This window comes from Pocillopora damicornis, chromosome 2 (assembly GCF_964200805.1).
Source record: "Pocillopora damicornis chromosome 2, jaPocDami1.2, whole genome shotgun sequence".
NCBI lineage: Eukaryota > Metazoa > Cnidaria > Anthozoa > Scleractinia > Pocilloporidae > Pocillopora > Pocillopora damicornis.
Window position 1 is genome coordinate 26,106,142 of NC_142671.1, and position 14,468 is coordinate 26,120,609.

At 35.4% G+C, this 14,468-nt stretch overlaps 2 protein-coding genes across 5 annotated transcripts; one reads left to right on the forward strand and one right to left on the reverse strand.

Annotated features, from left to right (window-relative positions):
• Positions 1-165: 165 nt before the first annotated feature.
• Positions 166-5,540, reverse strand: LOC113677054 (golgin subfamily A member 7). 2 transcript variants are annotated; one of them, XM_027193801.2, is made up of 5 exons: positions 5,420-5,540; positions 5,186-5,299; positions 2,391-2,543; positions 2,009-2,110; positions 166-1,346 (listed from the first exon to the last, which is right to left on the reverse strand). In XM_027193801.2, exons 1-5 carry the CDS (start codon positions 5,432-5,434, stop codon positions 1,308-1,310), a joined length of 423 nt encoding a protein of 140 aa, XP_027049602.1. In that variant the 5' UTR covers positions 5,435-5,540; the 3' UTR covers positions 166-1,307. The 2 variants fall into 2 exon arrangements, with proteins under 2 accessions (XP_027049602.1, XP_089054186.1); XM_089198060.1 differs by having other exon boundaries at positions 5,414-5,457.
• Positions 5,472-14,178, forward strand: LOC113677053 (serine/threonine-protein phosphatase 2A 55 kDa regulatory subunit B delta isoform). Of its 3 annotated transcripts, none has more exons than XM_027193797.2 (9): positions 5,472-5,664; positions 8,189-8,284; positions 8,827-8,895; positions 9,046-9,143; positions 9,258-9,420; positions 10,512-10,802; positions 11,512-11,676; positions 11,950-12,211; positions 13,012-14,178. In XM_027193797.2, exons 1-9 carry the CDS (start codon positions 5,637-5,639, stop codon positions 13,289-13,291), a joined length of 1,452 nt encoding a protein of 483 aa, XP_027049598.1. In that variant the 5' UTR covers positions 5,472-5,636; the 3' UTR covers positions 13,292-14,178. The 3 variants fall into 3 exon arrangements, with proteins under 3 accessions (XP_027049598.1, XP_027049599.1, XP_027049600.1); XM_027193798.2 differs by having other exon boundaries at positions 8,189-8,275; XM_027193799.2 differs by lacking the exons at positions 5,472-5,664; positions 8,189-8,284 and adding an exon at positions 8,535-8,733.
• Positions 14,179-14,468: the final 290 nt, after the last annotated feature.

Consider the following 14,468-nt stretch of genomic DNA (forward strand, 5'->3'; position numbering starts at 1 on the left):
ATATTTTAATCTTGCAGAACTTTATTTATCTAGCAATCCTATGAAAGTAAGCAGTCTTTTTAAAGATCACCATATTCCTACTGTGAAAAACACATGACTTTTCTTTGATCAAAGTTACATTTTGTTACATTTTTTTACCAAGAAAAACATGAAAATGAAATCATAAAAATAATAAACCTATCGTTTATTTCAACAATGAATTAAGTGCACCTTTGAATACAGTATTTAAGCTGTTTTTAATAAAAATAAATACATGTACAGATCTACCTCAATCAAGTAAAAACAAGCATGTGAACCAAAAAAATTGCCCACGCATACATGTGAACACTCCTTTTTTGATATATCACTTCCTTCAGAAGTAACTTAACATACATTGTCTTTTGACAACACCTAGTAGATAAACATGCTTCTGAATTTCTTAGCTAATTTACTTTTAACATTTAGCATGGGTGTTTTCAGAGCATCTGGTTTCTAAGTGATGACCTTGAATGTAAATTGTGACAAATACAGATTTATTAAATTAAATATTATCCAAACAAGGAAAGGGATAACAATACTGATACACTGTCTGACTAGCATGTTCACACTTGCGAGCAATAATAATCAGGGCAGTTCTGTCCTATCACAGATATGTGTTTGTGTCCTTATAAAAGGAAAATCATGCAAAATTAACCCCAGGTAGAAATAGAGAATGTGTTTTGCAAAGCTGTTTTGGGTGTACAACTTTTAGATTACGTGCAGACTGGTATAATCATCACCATAGTGCAGCCCTATCCATGAAGCATGCAATCATTGGTTAATGCCAATCATATACAAACATTAAACTGTTACAAGTATCACCTTTAAAATGTTATTTATCATAAGTAATGTACAGCAGAGTTCCATTATCTTACATTCCACATCTATCGAATTTCTACTGTTTAACCATATGCACAATAATGATCATTTACTAGACTTAAATCGCTCAGAGAATAAATTGCCTAGAGAAAAGTTGAGTGTAACTTGAAATTTTCAGTGCACCTGATTGAAAGTAAACTCATTTAATTAACATATTTAATGATCAAAAATCATAACATGATCATAATTTATTTCAATGTACAAAAAGCTAAATAAAATATTGCTATTGCATGCAAACATTGGCAAAGTTTGTAAAGATTTTAGCGACTATGCCCTAAAAAATAAAGGAACAGAAGTGATTTAGGTCCTTGACTGTATCTCAGCCTTCAAGATAATACAATTTTTAACACCACCAGGATGTTGAGCTTTAGAAGATTCAAAGTGCAAGAAATCACACATTGCTTAATAGGTCACCTCTGATCTGATGAGCTGACAACCACAATTTCAATCTGTAGTAGACTGTTAAGGAATGATTCATAATAATCATGGTTTTCTTTGCAACAAATCTAGATCCTACAAGACCAGTTAATCAAACAAAGTTTAGCTGTTGCTTGACGAAACCATCTCCTTAGCCATCTTCAATATAGCTAAACCTTTTACCTGAACATTTATTTTTTGTTGCCAGTGTTGAAAGGGCCACAAGCTTATAGTGAAAGGACATTTATACCACTGCAATGACAGAGCCTAACTGACTAAAGGGGCTCATGTATGTATATTTATGTAAGTGTATAAATATATATATATATATATATATATATATATATATATAATTATATATATTTATATTTATAATACACCTGTTTTTGAAATTGTTGCAATTTGAAAAAATTTGCGAAATATGTATACCTCTTGTTTTCTCATCAAAAAGTGTCTCTTTTGTCTTATTATGTCTTTTTCCTCCCACAATATATACATCGCTCTACTCCTATGTATTGAGCACTGTCTTGCATAAGTCAAAATTACTCTTTATATATATATATATATATATATACATACACACACACACACACACACACACACACACACACACACACACACACACATAATATACACATACACTCTTGCGTATAAGTGTATAAGCAACATAAAACATATTTAAGTTGAAGGATACAACTCGAAGTCCCCTGTCCATGGGGTTGGTGATCATTAGTCCCCTTGGAATAAACACACTTTGGTTCTGTTCATTTATGTAATCTGCTAGTCTCTTTAAACACTGGTAAGAAAGAAGAAAAGGTTTAAAGAATTATTCACAACCACACAAAATAACTGCATGTACATATCAGTAAGTCTTACTTATCTCATATCAAGCAGTGAAAAATACGTAGTAAAATTTGTAGGGAAAAAAATAGTGCAAGTACTGTATTGCAAGTAATATAAATGGTACGTTGACTGTACTGAAAACTTTCTACTGTTACATTCTTTTTGCAAACACCCTCCCCTTTGAAACCATCATTAAAAAACCCAGATTTATTTTGAGGTATATGGTGTCTTACCTTATTGTATTGAGTTTGTATGCACATGAAAATAAGATAAGCAGTAACACAACCCAAACATCCCTCCAGGTAAGTTCTAGGTCCAACTTTTTCAGCTTCATCAAAGATTTCATTGATGTGGTTGACTGTTTGCTCAAACTGACTCCGCTCAAGCTAAAAAAAAGAAAAAGCCTTCATATCTGGAAAATACTTGTTTATGACTATATTTGCCATCTGCTAATTTGTCAAGCTATACTGATCCCAAGTGACAATTAGCTAAAAATTAGCTTTGTCACTGTTTTTGGCATTTTTGAAACTCTTAAGTTAAATGTATTGAATATCCAAACACATGTCATCAAGGGCATTCTAAAAATATACACATGCTAAGACTTGATTGAACTGCTTGATACAATAAACAAGTTGATGGCCCAGGGATTAGGAGGCTCAGCATAATTTGTCACTTATGACAAAAATAGGCCATTAAGCCAAAGAAATCTCCAGAACAAGGACAAAAAGGAGGAGTTCCAAGTGAAATGCAAGACTCACAAGATGTCCAGCTTAAAAATCTCAGACAGAACATAAACAGCTTTGGCCCTACAACTCCTCATCACTATACTAAGGTTTTGCTAGGTTCTATGAATGACATGAAATTATTGCATCAAAGATGCCATACTCTCTTTTGTAATCATCTTCCTAATTTATACATGTAAGCCTCCACAACACATTTCCAAATGTCAATGATCACACATAATCTTTTATGGATCAAAACTCTTTTAAATGTACTTTAGTTCCAATTAGATAAAGAACCTCAACTATAAAAAAAATTTAACTCTTTGAGAACTTGGAAAGAAATAAGGGTAACCGGACATTTTGTACAAAAGACTTTTCGCACAAGTCTTTTAGCACAAGTTTTGGACCGTTTGCACAATTCTTAGTGGTCATTTCACACAATAATTATAACTGAGAAACATCAATATAAAAGTTATACTGATTGATACTGATAAGACATTTCACCTTCACAAGATCCAACGGCGAGAACATAGACATTTATTATGTAATAACTTCCACTAGATCGAAATGCTCGTGAACACAATCACTATTCTTACTTGAAGAAAGGAGGGGTACAAATCTCTCTCTCTATGAAAATTGTAAAAAACTCCTTATTTGAATTACTACTTCTATAACTTTTCCTTTGTTGGACAAAAAACCTTTTAGTTTTGACTGTATCATCCACTACAAACATGCAAACATGACGACCCACGCTAAGGACACCATGTTGATTTCGAAAGTAACTGTCACCAGTCTTCCCTCCTTATTCACTCGCCTTCAAACAGCATTTTTATCGATCTGTAAGAGTTTCAAATAAAGCTATTGAAAACTTCATTCTTATATCTTTGTTATATAATGAAAATTGGGCATACTGGTAGTATTGAAAGTGACATGTGAAGGTGAAATGTCTTATTAGTATCAATTAGTATACCTTTTATACTGATGTTTCTCATTTATAATTATTTTGCGAAATGACCGCTAAGAATTGTGCGAACGGTCCAAAACTTGTGCTAAAAGACTTGTGCGAAAAGTCTTTTGTGAGAAATGTCCTGTATTCAAAATAAGACAAGGAGACTAGTCACAGAGGCTGTTGAGATTTTTAGATTGGATAATAAGTAAAGAGGAAAGTTTTTTCTTGAGGCACCAGTACTACTTCCCCACCCCACTGAATAAGTATAATCCTTGTAGTCCCTGTCACCACTTGATAACACATACAAATAAGTAGCATGGTGATCAATTCAATACCAAGTAGACAAGAAATGAGAATATAGAAAAATATCAACAAGGGGATTATTAGTGGGTCCAAGACCAAATACTCTAAACTAACATCATAAGAACTGTATGATAGACAGTACAGAGAGGTAATAATAAGATCTTAGGAGTGAACAGGTTCAGATATACATTTAGATGTGCTGTTTCCCTAAAAGCTGAAGTTCAAAACCCAAGTTATCTCACCAAAACAGAAATTATTGAGGATGAAATGAAGGATTACAGGTGTGATCTTGAGAGTAAAAACATGAACCTATCAATAATTGATATTAAACAAATAATGGAACTATAAGGAACATTAAATATAGGTACTATCTCCTCTATGGGTTGAAGCAAAAGTCAGAAATTCTACAAAATATAGCCAACTAAAATTTTCTTACCCCGCTTCTGAACTCTGATAAAGTGCATCATTCCAACCGATCAGATGCTACCGGTATGTTATATTGGAACTTGAACAATTTTCATGAAAACATTTTTCCATGTTTTGACTCATGAAACCGTTCTCTTGAAAACATTGTAAATTTATTTCTGCACCCTAAAAAATTTCCAGGAGAGTGCATTCCCTCAGACGCCTCTAACGGCTCGCAAACTTTGAGTTAAATCATCGTTTTTCCGCGCCTACTCTTTGCTCGTGGTCATCCATCACTAATTAAGATCATCTTTCGCGTCGACTCAGTTTCTTTAAGAGTTTGTTTACCGTGCAAGGTTAGAAATTATTGATTGCTCGCTTTCCTGAATTTGCAATAAACGAGTTTCCTCGTGTTTCTAGCGAATAATTAACAGAGAAAAGTTGAAAAAAACGCCAACTTTATGTGCGTGTGTGATATTTAACAAAATAGTAGAAACAAACTTGATCGACCAGTTGACCGAACCCACAGATATACAACAAACATAAATTATACAGACTTTGTCTCGACCAGCAAATGCAGATATTACTCTGGGTAAAAAATCAAATTCATAAAAATAATATAGAGTCAAATGCACTTCCTCAGACCTACCTTTCCTTCTAATTCAGGTGGAAACTTATTTTGAAAGCGACATGCAGTTCCGCGCGAGTAGTCCCTCTGGATGAAAACTTTAACATTTCGTTTTGAGGGATCGTCGGTGGACACCTGACAGAAATTTTAGTACAAGTAAAAAGATAAGTTTTTTTCTAAAGCGGCGTACGCTGTTCTAAAAAAAAACCAACGTCTAAACACGCTAATCAACGATAATTCATACTGCACCCCAACCTGAGCCGTCGCCATGTTGACTTCTTCTTGTCAAAGAGCAGCCTTGCTACCAGGCCTTCCCCGTTCAAAGCTATCGGAATAATCATTGGAATATACTATACGCGTAGCACTACGAAATTATTGGCGGAGTGAACCAGAATATTCAAGTTACCACATTCAAATGTATCTACACCCTTTGATTCGCTTTTTTTTAGACGATCGGATGATCTGAAGAACCATGCAAGTCTTGAAGGATAAGCTTCACCGTAAGTAAAACCTGCGATATTTTTTTACTGAAATCACTGTTGAGCACTAAAGTGAATTAATTATTTGCGATCTATGCTAGCGTTGTTTACATTTTAACAGGTCAAGAGCTCCAGTTTGTTTCTGCTAATAGATTCTCCGTCGAATCCGTTTGAAATTCATAAACGAGGGCAACCAATTAACGTGAAGTAGTAGATATCCTTGTAGTTTCGAGACAATAGACGTTCAAAATTGTACGGCACGTTTCGCTTGTAAGGTCAACGTGCTGCGAGTCGCACCGTAATGAAGAATTTTAATCAGGTTTCATAATCGGTATACATGATGAAAGTATCAAAGCATTGGCAAACAAAGGATCACAGAAACACTCCTTTTCATTCCGCAAGCTTTGAATTTTCCCACAATCGACATGTTCATGATAGATATAAACATTTAAGCTTGTGAACAATGGCCTGAAAGTTCAACTTCGAAGATTCAAATGACGAAAAAGGAAATAAATCATTGACTTATTCTTCACTGAATTCGAGATTTTTTAATGTCATCAACCCAGAACGACGATATCGGATTGTGATTTTAAAGCCCATGGCCTCGTACAGCGTGGTACATTTCACACTTATTCCCCAATTCTACTTACAGACGGCGACTACGTGTTCACAAACCTGCTTTTGTACGTTATACTAATGAACTAAGAACCAAATACTTTTGGCGTCAAGATTCAAAGCTAATTATGTAAGCTGCTAAACTGAGCACACTGATCAAAAAAAAAACTTGAACATTCCACGTCTTGTTTGCTGCTCCGAAATTCTAAGTTATAATCATAGGCGGCCCAAGCTCACGTCTCGAGAAAAAGCCAACGATGAATTCATGAACGCGTCACGCGTTGTGTGACTCGGTGTTAAGTTACGGGAGGAACCGTTGAAAATTTGAACACGTTATAAGGCATAGGTATGGGGAACGAAATATGGTCGATTTATAACGATAAATATTTCGAAATCTGAATATTTTACACGTAAAATCAATAAAAACTTACTCATGCCCTGTGTATCCGTCGAAGTTTCTAGCGATTTCTGCCGTTTTAAGCTTGCTTTACCATCACTGTTATCCATGTCAAAAGTCTTTTGACATGGATAACAGTGATGGTAAAGCAAGCTTAAAACAGCAGAAATCGCTAGGAACTACGACGGATACACAGGGCATGAGTAAGTTTTTATTGATTTTACGTGTAAAATATTCAGATTTCGAAATATTTATCGTTGTAAATCGACCATATGTCGTTCCCCATACTATGCCTTATAACGTGTTCAAATTTTCAACGGTTCCTCCCGTAACTTAACACCGAGTCACACAACGCGTGACGCGTTCATGAATTCATCGTTGGCTTTTTCTCGAGACGTGAGCTTGGGCCGCCTGTGTTATAATGTAAACAAAGTTGACGGCACAGCAGTCGAGGAAAACCAGATGAAAGGAAGGTTTTAGAATATAAGATCTTAATTCAGTCAAACTTTCTTAAACAGTATAACAAACAGGAGGCGATCAGTTTAGCTATAATTTGCCTGCAGATCTGCGCGAGATTTGTCACGGTATTTTAAAACACGAACAAGAGAGTTCTCGGGGAGATCCTATTGTGTTCCGTGTCATTCGATGCCGCCAAAGAATAACACTCGGTAAATTCTACTGTCTACAGTGAACACTAGCCGTGGTTTATTATTTATGTTGTATTGTATGTGATAAAAAAATTATGCAAAATCAATCATTTTAACATCATTTGAACTCTGAATTAAATCGAACTCTTTCCCTTTTCGCTTTTCGCAATCGAAAGAAATATTCATAAATAAAGTGGGAAGTCACGAAACTCGTGGTAACTGCCGAAGGACCGCCGAAAGACTGCCGAAGGACGTCGTTATTCACATTTGCTTGCGTTTCGCATTGCTTTTTCAACGCCTCTGGTGAACCAACTTGACAATACAACAACTGATAACCGTGACAAAATCCTCCGTAACGGTCTGTTCTAGATATTCAAGATCGAAATAAGTATTGAATTACAGTACCAATTTCGCGAGTTTTATTTCACCTTTTAACAGCTTTTAAGGCTCAATTGAGATTTCATTGGAGAAAAAAATCTCTCCATTTGATTTTTCATTCGAATCCGCTCTTTCGAGGTCCACAATACAATTACTACGACAAGATGTGATGTTATTATAACTTCGTGGTTCAGTTTTAATGTTCGTTTTTTTTTTAATGAATTTGCGTGGAGGATCTCCGGCAAAATATTACCAGTCTTTGAGGGCAAACATCTCGCGCAATCCCCCAGGTTGTTATCTGCTAAACATACCTTACAGAACTCATTCAAAGGTCGCCAACAATTTGCTAATGAGGCTTAAAATTAAATTTTTGCCCCGAAGTATTTAAGCTTCAGAATATCTGAATTCCCTGAAATACTCTAAGTAGTGTCAAATTGAAACAATTACGACCCCATGATTACGCTCCTTCTATTTGATTTGTAACAATTACAATTTTATTATCCTGTAGATATAGGCCATCATCATAGCCCAAAGTTAAGTCACGGCGACAAGCGAAATGGGTCCAAACAAAAGAACAAGGAGGAAAAACGTAAAGGTGATAAAGGTGTGTCGATATCTTTGTTAGTGAACTCATCGGAGGAACAGAGCTACAACCTCTCTCCGTTTTATCGGTTGAGGCTCTTTTTTAATTGCATACCCCCTTTGTTTTACTCTACGATTTTCATTTTGTTACAAAAAGTGAAGGTGGAATCTTTCCCGAATCGAAACCTCTCCAAACTAGAAGGAAATTTAAAGCTTGGCGCTAAGATTTAATTTTCCATATTTGGAAAGCATACCCAAATCTGGTAATTTCGTTTTCTCTTTATTTTGACGTCACGCCTTTACGTTGAGCGGCATCCATGTTGGATTTCCTTCGCTGACATCTATGTGAGGTTGCAATCTTAGGCCATCCTGGCCTTTCATCTGTATTTGGTCTTTCTTTAGTGATAAATTCAGTTTTAAAACATCTATGTGTCGCTGTATAGGTGTATATTGCCGTTAATGCGATGGCAAGTGAGTATTTGCCGATGTCAAATACAAATCTCACATTGATATAGAAGAACTTGTCATTGTGAAGATGCTCATTATGATATTTTGTGTCTGCAGAGGATGGAGGAGAAGTACAGTGGTGCTTTTCACAGGTGAAAGGGACATTAGACGAGGATCTTACCGAAGGTAAAAGTGGCTCTAGCTTCGAACTGTTACTCGGTTAGGGATCAAGTCTGGTCTCTATGAAAGCTTAGACTAGTACTTTACGCAAGGTACAAATTTGTTCACTTGTACTTTAGAAGCAACCTCACCCGCCTACATCTTTATGATTTTCAGCTGATATAGTCTCCACTGTTGAATTTAACCACGATGGTGAGCTTCTTGCAACTGGTGATAAGGGAGGCAGGATAGTTATCTTTCAGAAAGAAGAAGCGGTAAGAATTTTTTTTTAACAAATGACCGGTTGTTCAATCATTCCTGTAGGTGTTAACTGTGTTTTTCGTACTCGCTTTTCATGGTTTCACTTCTCTTTCAAATTGTTGTTCCAGCCGAAGGGATCACAGCATTATGGTGAATACAACGTGTACAGTACTTTCCAAAGTCACGAACCAGAGTTTGATTATCTTAAAAGTTTGGAGATCGAAGAGAAGATAAACAAGATCAAGTGGTTAAAGCGGCGTAACGCATCGCACTTTTTGCTTTCGACTAATGGTGGGTTTATTGTTTAATTTACTCGTTTTACCGTCATAACACCAACCGTTAATTAAGGAGTAGGACTCGTGAAACTTAGATAAATGCCGGCTTGTCAGTTTTGTCCAGCTGACCTCAGATAGGTGTGTCAGCAGATAGTTTTGGTTTTGATATTGTACATTTGTGTGGTAATAGTTCACTACGTGGGGCATATCTTATTTATCAGTCTCTTCATTAATCAAACAATTGTGTGACAGGGAAATGTTCTTGCATACAATTCACTCAGAAACCTGTTAGAATATAAACACTTGATTTCACTTTGGAATATTTGCATCCTAGAATGAAACTAGAGATAATGTGAACGTTTGAATTCTTGAGCTTTGAAAATGTTGTAGCATATATTACAGTAGAGAGACTTTCCTTACAACAGTTTCAAGCCCAAAACTGAAATCAAACTCTTTGTAGAATATTAACCCTGTAACCCCTAAGAGTGACTAGCATCCAATTTCTCCTTTCAATGTCACCACTGAATCACTCATTAAGGCCACGAGAATAAAGGAAAGGATCACCAACTAAAGATGCTGTTGATTGTTCAACAAATTCTCCTTGTCAGTACACAGGAAATGTCTAGAAAACAGTATGGAAAATATGCCTAATAGTATTAGGGATTGAATGGTTAACCTTCAAAGCTACTTGTATTACTTGGTGTAACAAATTTATTTTAAAAGATCTGATAACAGCATAACTTCTAATCCCTTATCACTTTCTTTCATTCTGAAATAAGCACAAGAGAAGGTTCCTTTTCAATTCATTTGTTGTAGTGTTAAAAATGTTTAAACTTGCTGTGTTAGTAATAGCAGTTTACTTGGGACGATCTTTTTTTTCATCACTGTTAACTTTGTTTAATGTGGTATATGTTACATTTGCTTATGCTAACTAGTTGTTGTAAAACCCTCTATGTATAGCTAAGTGGTTGTAATTTTCAAATCAGCCATCTTTCTCAGTGACATTTCAGTGTTGAACAAAGTGCTTGGCTTTGAAAATGCTTATGCTTAAACATTAATGTACATTTTCATGGATTGAAATAATTAGTTATTTTTTGGTTTTTGCAGATAAAACTGTTAAGTTGTGGAAAATTTCTGAACGGTGCTTTGCTGCAAGTAACTTCAACCTGCGAGATGACCAGGGGGTACCAAGAAATCCTGAGGATGTAACATCACTTAGAGTACCTATTTTTAAGCCCTCTGAGCTGGTAGTGGAAGCAAGTCCTAGAAGAGTATATGCCAACGCACACACATACCACATCAATTCAATATCACTGAACAGCGATGATGAGACATACCTATCAGCAGATGATTTGAGGATAAATTTGTGGCATCTGGGGATAAATGATCAGAGTTATAGTATCCTTTTCCCTTATAGTAACTTTTTTAGCTATGAATTTTATTACTACTTAATTGCTTACTCTCTTTCTTTTGTGCTCCACTTCAAGTTTGCATAATAAGCAATTGTTTTTTTGTTGATGTTGTTGCAAAGTGTGCCAGGAAAACTATTTTTATTGAGAGGGCATGAATTATACAAGACATGATACTTGTGTAGTTAATGGGTAAAATTCAAAGTCTTTCTAATTTTTTTTTAATATTCATTATTGTTAGAACTGAAGTGGAACATATTGAGCTTTACCATGATTAATTGTCTGTCACATCCTGAAACCAATATCTGTCAGTTATGGACATGAGTATCTCAGTAATGTCAGTGCAATGAAATGTAAGGAGCCAGTTATTGGTACACAAGGCTCTGTGCATACCTTTTATCAAAAAAAGTGATGTAAAGTACAAAAACAATTTTAGCAGTGTATTATGCTCCAAAGTGTAACATGACAGTGTCACAATCTTCACCCATAACATTGTGGTTGCTCAGCCATAACAGATGTTACAGGATGTGGCCTCTATTGGTAACCCCTAATTGTGTTTGTAACCAGAGGAACAGTTTATTTGTTTGTCTTCTTATCACTGTGATTTATGACAGTGTTTCTTTTTTTTAGAAAGTGCATCCATTTCAATGGTAGAAATAATGAAAGTGAAACCCAAACTTTTCTTAACAGTACATTAGATATTGTTGATATCAAACCAGCAAACATGGAGGAACTCACCGAAGTTATTACTGCAGCAGAGTTTCATCCAATAGAGTGCAGCACATTTGCATACAGTAGCAGTAAAGGAACTGTCAGGCTATGTGACATGAGGCAATCAGCATTGTGTGACAGGCATACCAAAAGTGAGTTTTTATGCCTTTTCTTTGAACTTACTGTTATGGCTTCATGTTTTTATTTCTAAGAAGCTCCTGATTAAGGGTTCTGCTTTACAGGGGTATTACTGTTTAAAGATTTTTTTCATGGTTGGTTGCCTTGTAAGTTCACTCACTACTGTCAGTTCTAATGTAAAAATATGGGATCTGTGATGGCTCTGGTTAGTAGATAAGCAAAGATGTTTTCTATAGGTCTCAATTAATGCCAATACTGGTATGAATTACCAATTATTTCTCCTGCAGTGTTTGAGGAACCAGAGGATCCTGGGGCAAGATCGTTTTTCTCAGAGATCATTTCATCAATATCAGATGTAAGATTCAGCCACAGTGGCCGGTACATGTTGACACGTGACTACTTGACTGTCAAAGTATGGGATCTAAACATGGAAAGCAAACCAGTGGAGGTCTACAATGTTCATGATTACCTTAGAAGCAAGTTATGCTCACTGTATGAAAATGATTGCATCTTTGACAAGTTTGAATGTGTTTGGAATGGAAATGATGGGTAAGTTAGAGGTGATACTCTTCTTTGTAGAGGAGTTTTCTTTTTGTCCAAAATTTCAATTCATGTAATGGAGTATTGATTCTCAATAGTTTCAATTATCAGTTAAAGAACTTCTTGCTTAACTAAGGTCATTTATGCATAGGATATAAATGAGAGAATCTTTATTCAAACTGTGTAAAAGAAATGGAGGGTATAGATGATTATTTAGCCAATATACAATTCACTGACCTGGATGTCATCTTACCTTAAGTATGAATCTATCAAGTGCTTAAGATTATTCAGCTGAAAGAGTAAATTATTTCTGTTAAACTGGGTTGAACATTGGGTTTCTGTCCTCGCATTATGTATTTGAACTGCAGTAAGCTTTTTCTTACTTGTACACGGTTTTGTTTCCAAGTGTTACTTTTCATCTGGGTATTGTAAACAAGACATCTGTAGGCAACTGTGGAAACCAGATGCACTATGAAAGGCTCTATTGCAATAGCCTTGACAGACACACAACTTTCCAAGTTAGGTCAGGGTTTTTTTTTTTTTTTTTTACCTTAAATAACATGTGAAGGGAGACAAGGTGTTTTCAAGTACAACAGTTACTAAAATGCTAATTTAAACTTTTAATTGGTGGTTTTCCCATTGATTATTTGTAATGGTTCAAATTATGGGGGCAGAATGACTAATGAAGTGAAAATTTTGGATTGATGCTATCTACATTTATTGTACCAATCAGTTATGTGCAAACCTAAAATTATTTGCCATTTATTTAGTTTTTTATTGATTCGTTTGTTTGTTTTTTCCATTTTCAGGTCTATAATGACGGGTTCTTACAACAACTTCTTTCACATCTTCGACAGAAATGACAAACAGGATGTTTGTTTAGAGGCATCACGGGAGTTTAGTAAGCCAAGGCAGATTTTAAAGCCTCGTCGTGTAGCGGTAACAGGAAAGCGAAAGAAAGATGATATCACAGTAGAATGCTTGGACTTTAGTCATAAGATTCTTCACACTGCTTGGCACCCACAAGAGAACATTATAGCAGTAGCAGCAACAAATAATTTGTACTTATTCCAGGAAGCCAGAACATAACTCTTGTAACTGTTTATAGGATGCTTTTTTTTGTAATGATAACAGACAATTTTGAATTTAGGTGTATCTAAATTGATGGTATATTGTATAATGGTTTACTCAGCAATTGTTTAGATAATTGTCATCAAAATTTTGAGAAAACTATGTATCCTATGAGTTATGAAAAAATAATTTTGTCGGCATTTTGTTTAAATTTTGCATAGATTCGAGTTGCCATTAGTTCTTTCAGCCTGGACTGTTTCCTACATGTATAGCCAAACTGATATTTTTTTTTCTTTTCTTTTTTGTCCCTTCACATTCATTAAAACTGCTCTACCTCTATTGGGAATGGGGGCGGCTCCCAAATCTTCATTTGAAAAATGATTTTCACATGTCATGTAAATATTTAAAGCATTATTTGTTAGGAAGCTTGTTGGGGGAAGCTTGTGGGAGCGAGTTTCTATTGTGTAACTTAATTAATTTTAAGAACCAGTCTTTTAACTCTTGCTCTATGTTCCGTCCAATTATTAATTTCTTATTTAAGTGGAATCTTTCTGTGTGTTCTTTTGGGTCTCTCCTATTTCTCCGGTTAAAGCAGACTGCCTTAAAATTCCAATATAGTGCATCATTTGACTTCTCCTTTCTTGACCTCCAACGTAGTTGTGTAGTGGTACTTTTGTAGTGATATCAATACCCTGAAATGGTATACGATAAATTTGTAAGTGCCAACACCTTGATACTTAATTTCTTTATCATTTACTGTGAACATTTTCAGAGCCTGACAAGTGTTACTGTTTCTCCTCAACAAGATCGATGATGTTTTAGCGTTAATATCTGGACTATTTAAATGGAGAATGAATATATTGATTTGTAACTGCTTATAATAAAAACAGATTTTGTTTTTATAATTATTTGTGTTCGATTTAGAGCACACATTCAGCACTTTGGCTCTCCCAAATGACAGAATGGGAGGGGCAATCATATGGGGAAAGTCAGAGACTTCTGAAAGTAAACGCGGGGAAAATGTGAGTTTGCCTCTGTTGACGATGGAATGAGTAGGTGCACCCTGAACCTCCCTTCCCTTTCGCAGGGTGTGTTAGTATGGCAGCTATGTGGCTTTGGGCAGAAAGATCAACATACGTGTCAAATTGCAGAATTACGGGCATTTGCATGAAAGGGATTGCTTGATATGTGCTTT

What these genes read in the sequence shown, in the direction of transcription:
- LOC113677054 (XM_089198060.1), bottom strand. Translation starts at nt 5,434, where the DNA reads ATGGCGACGGCTCAGGTTGGG. An exon ending in CACCTGAATTAGAAGGAAAG is followed by an intron (nt 2,544 to 5,185) that starts GTAGGTCTGAGG and finishes TCTTTTTTTTAG; the next exon opens with CTTGAGCGGAGTCAGTTTGA. An exon ending in TACAAACTCAATACAATAAG is followed by an intron (nt 2,111 to 2,390) that starts GTAAGACACCAT and finishes CTTTCTTACCAG; the next exon opens with TGTTTAAAGAGACTAGCAGA.
- LOC113677053 (XM_027193797.2), top strand. Translation starts at nt 5,637, where the DNA reads ATGCAAGTCTTGAAGGATAAGCTTCACC. An exon ending in CTTTTTGCTTTCGACTAATG is followed by an intron (nt 9,421 to 10,511) that starts GTGGGTTTATTG and finishes TGGTTTTTGCAG; the next exon opens with ATAAAACTGTTAAGTTGTGG. An exon ending in GTGTGACAGGCATACCAAAA is followed by an intron (nt 11,677 to 11,949) that starts GTGAGTTTTTAT and finishes TTTCTCCTGCAG; the next exon opens with TGTTTGAGGAACCAGAGGAT.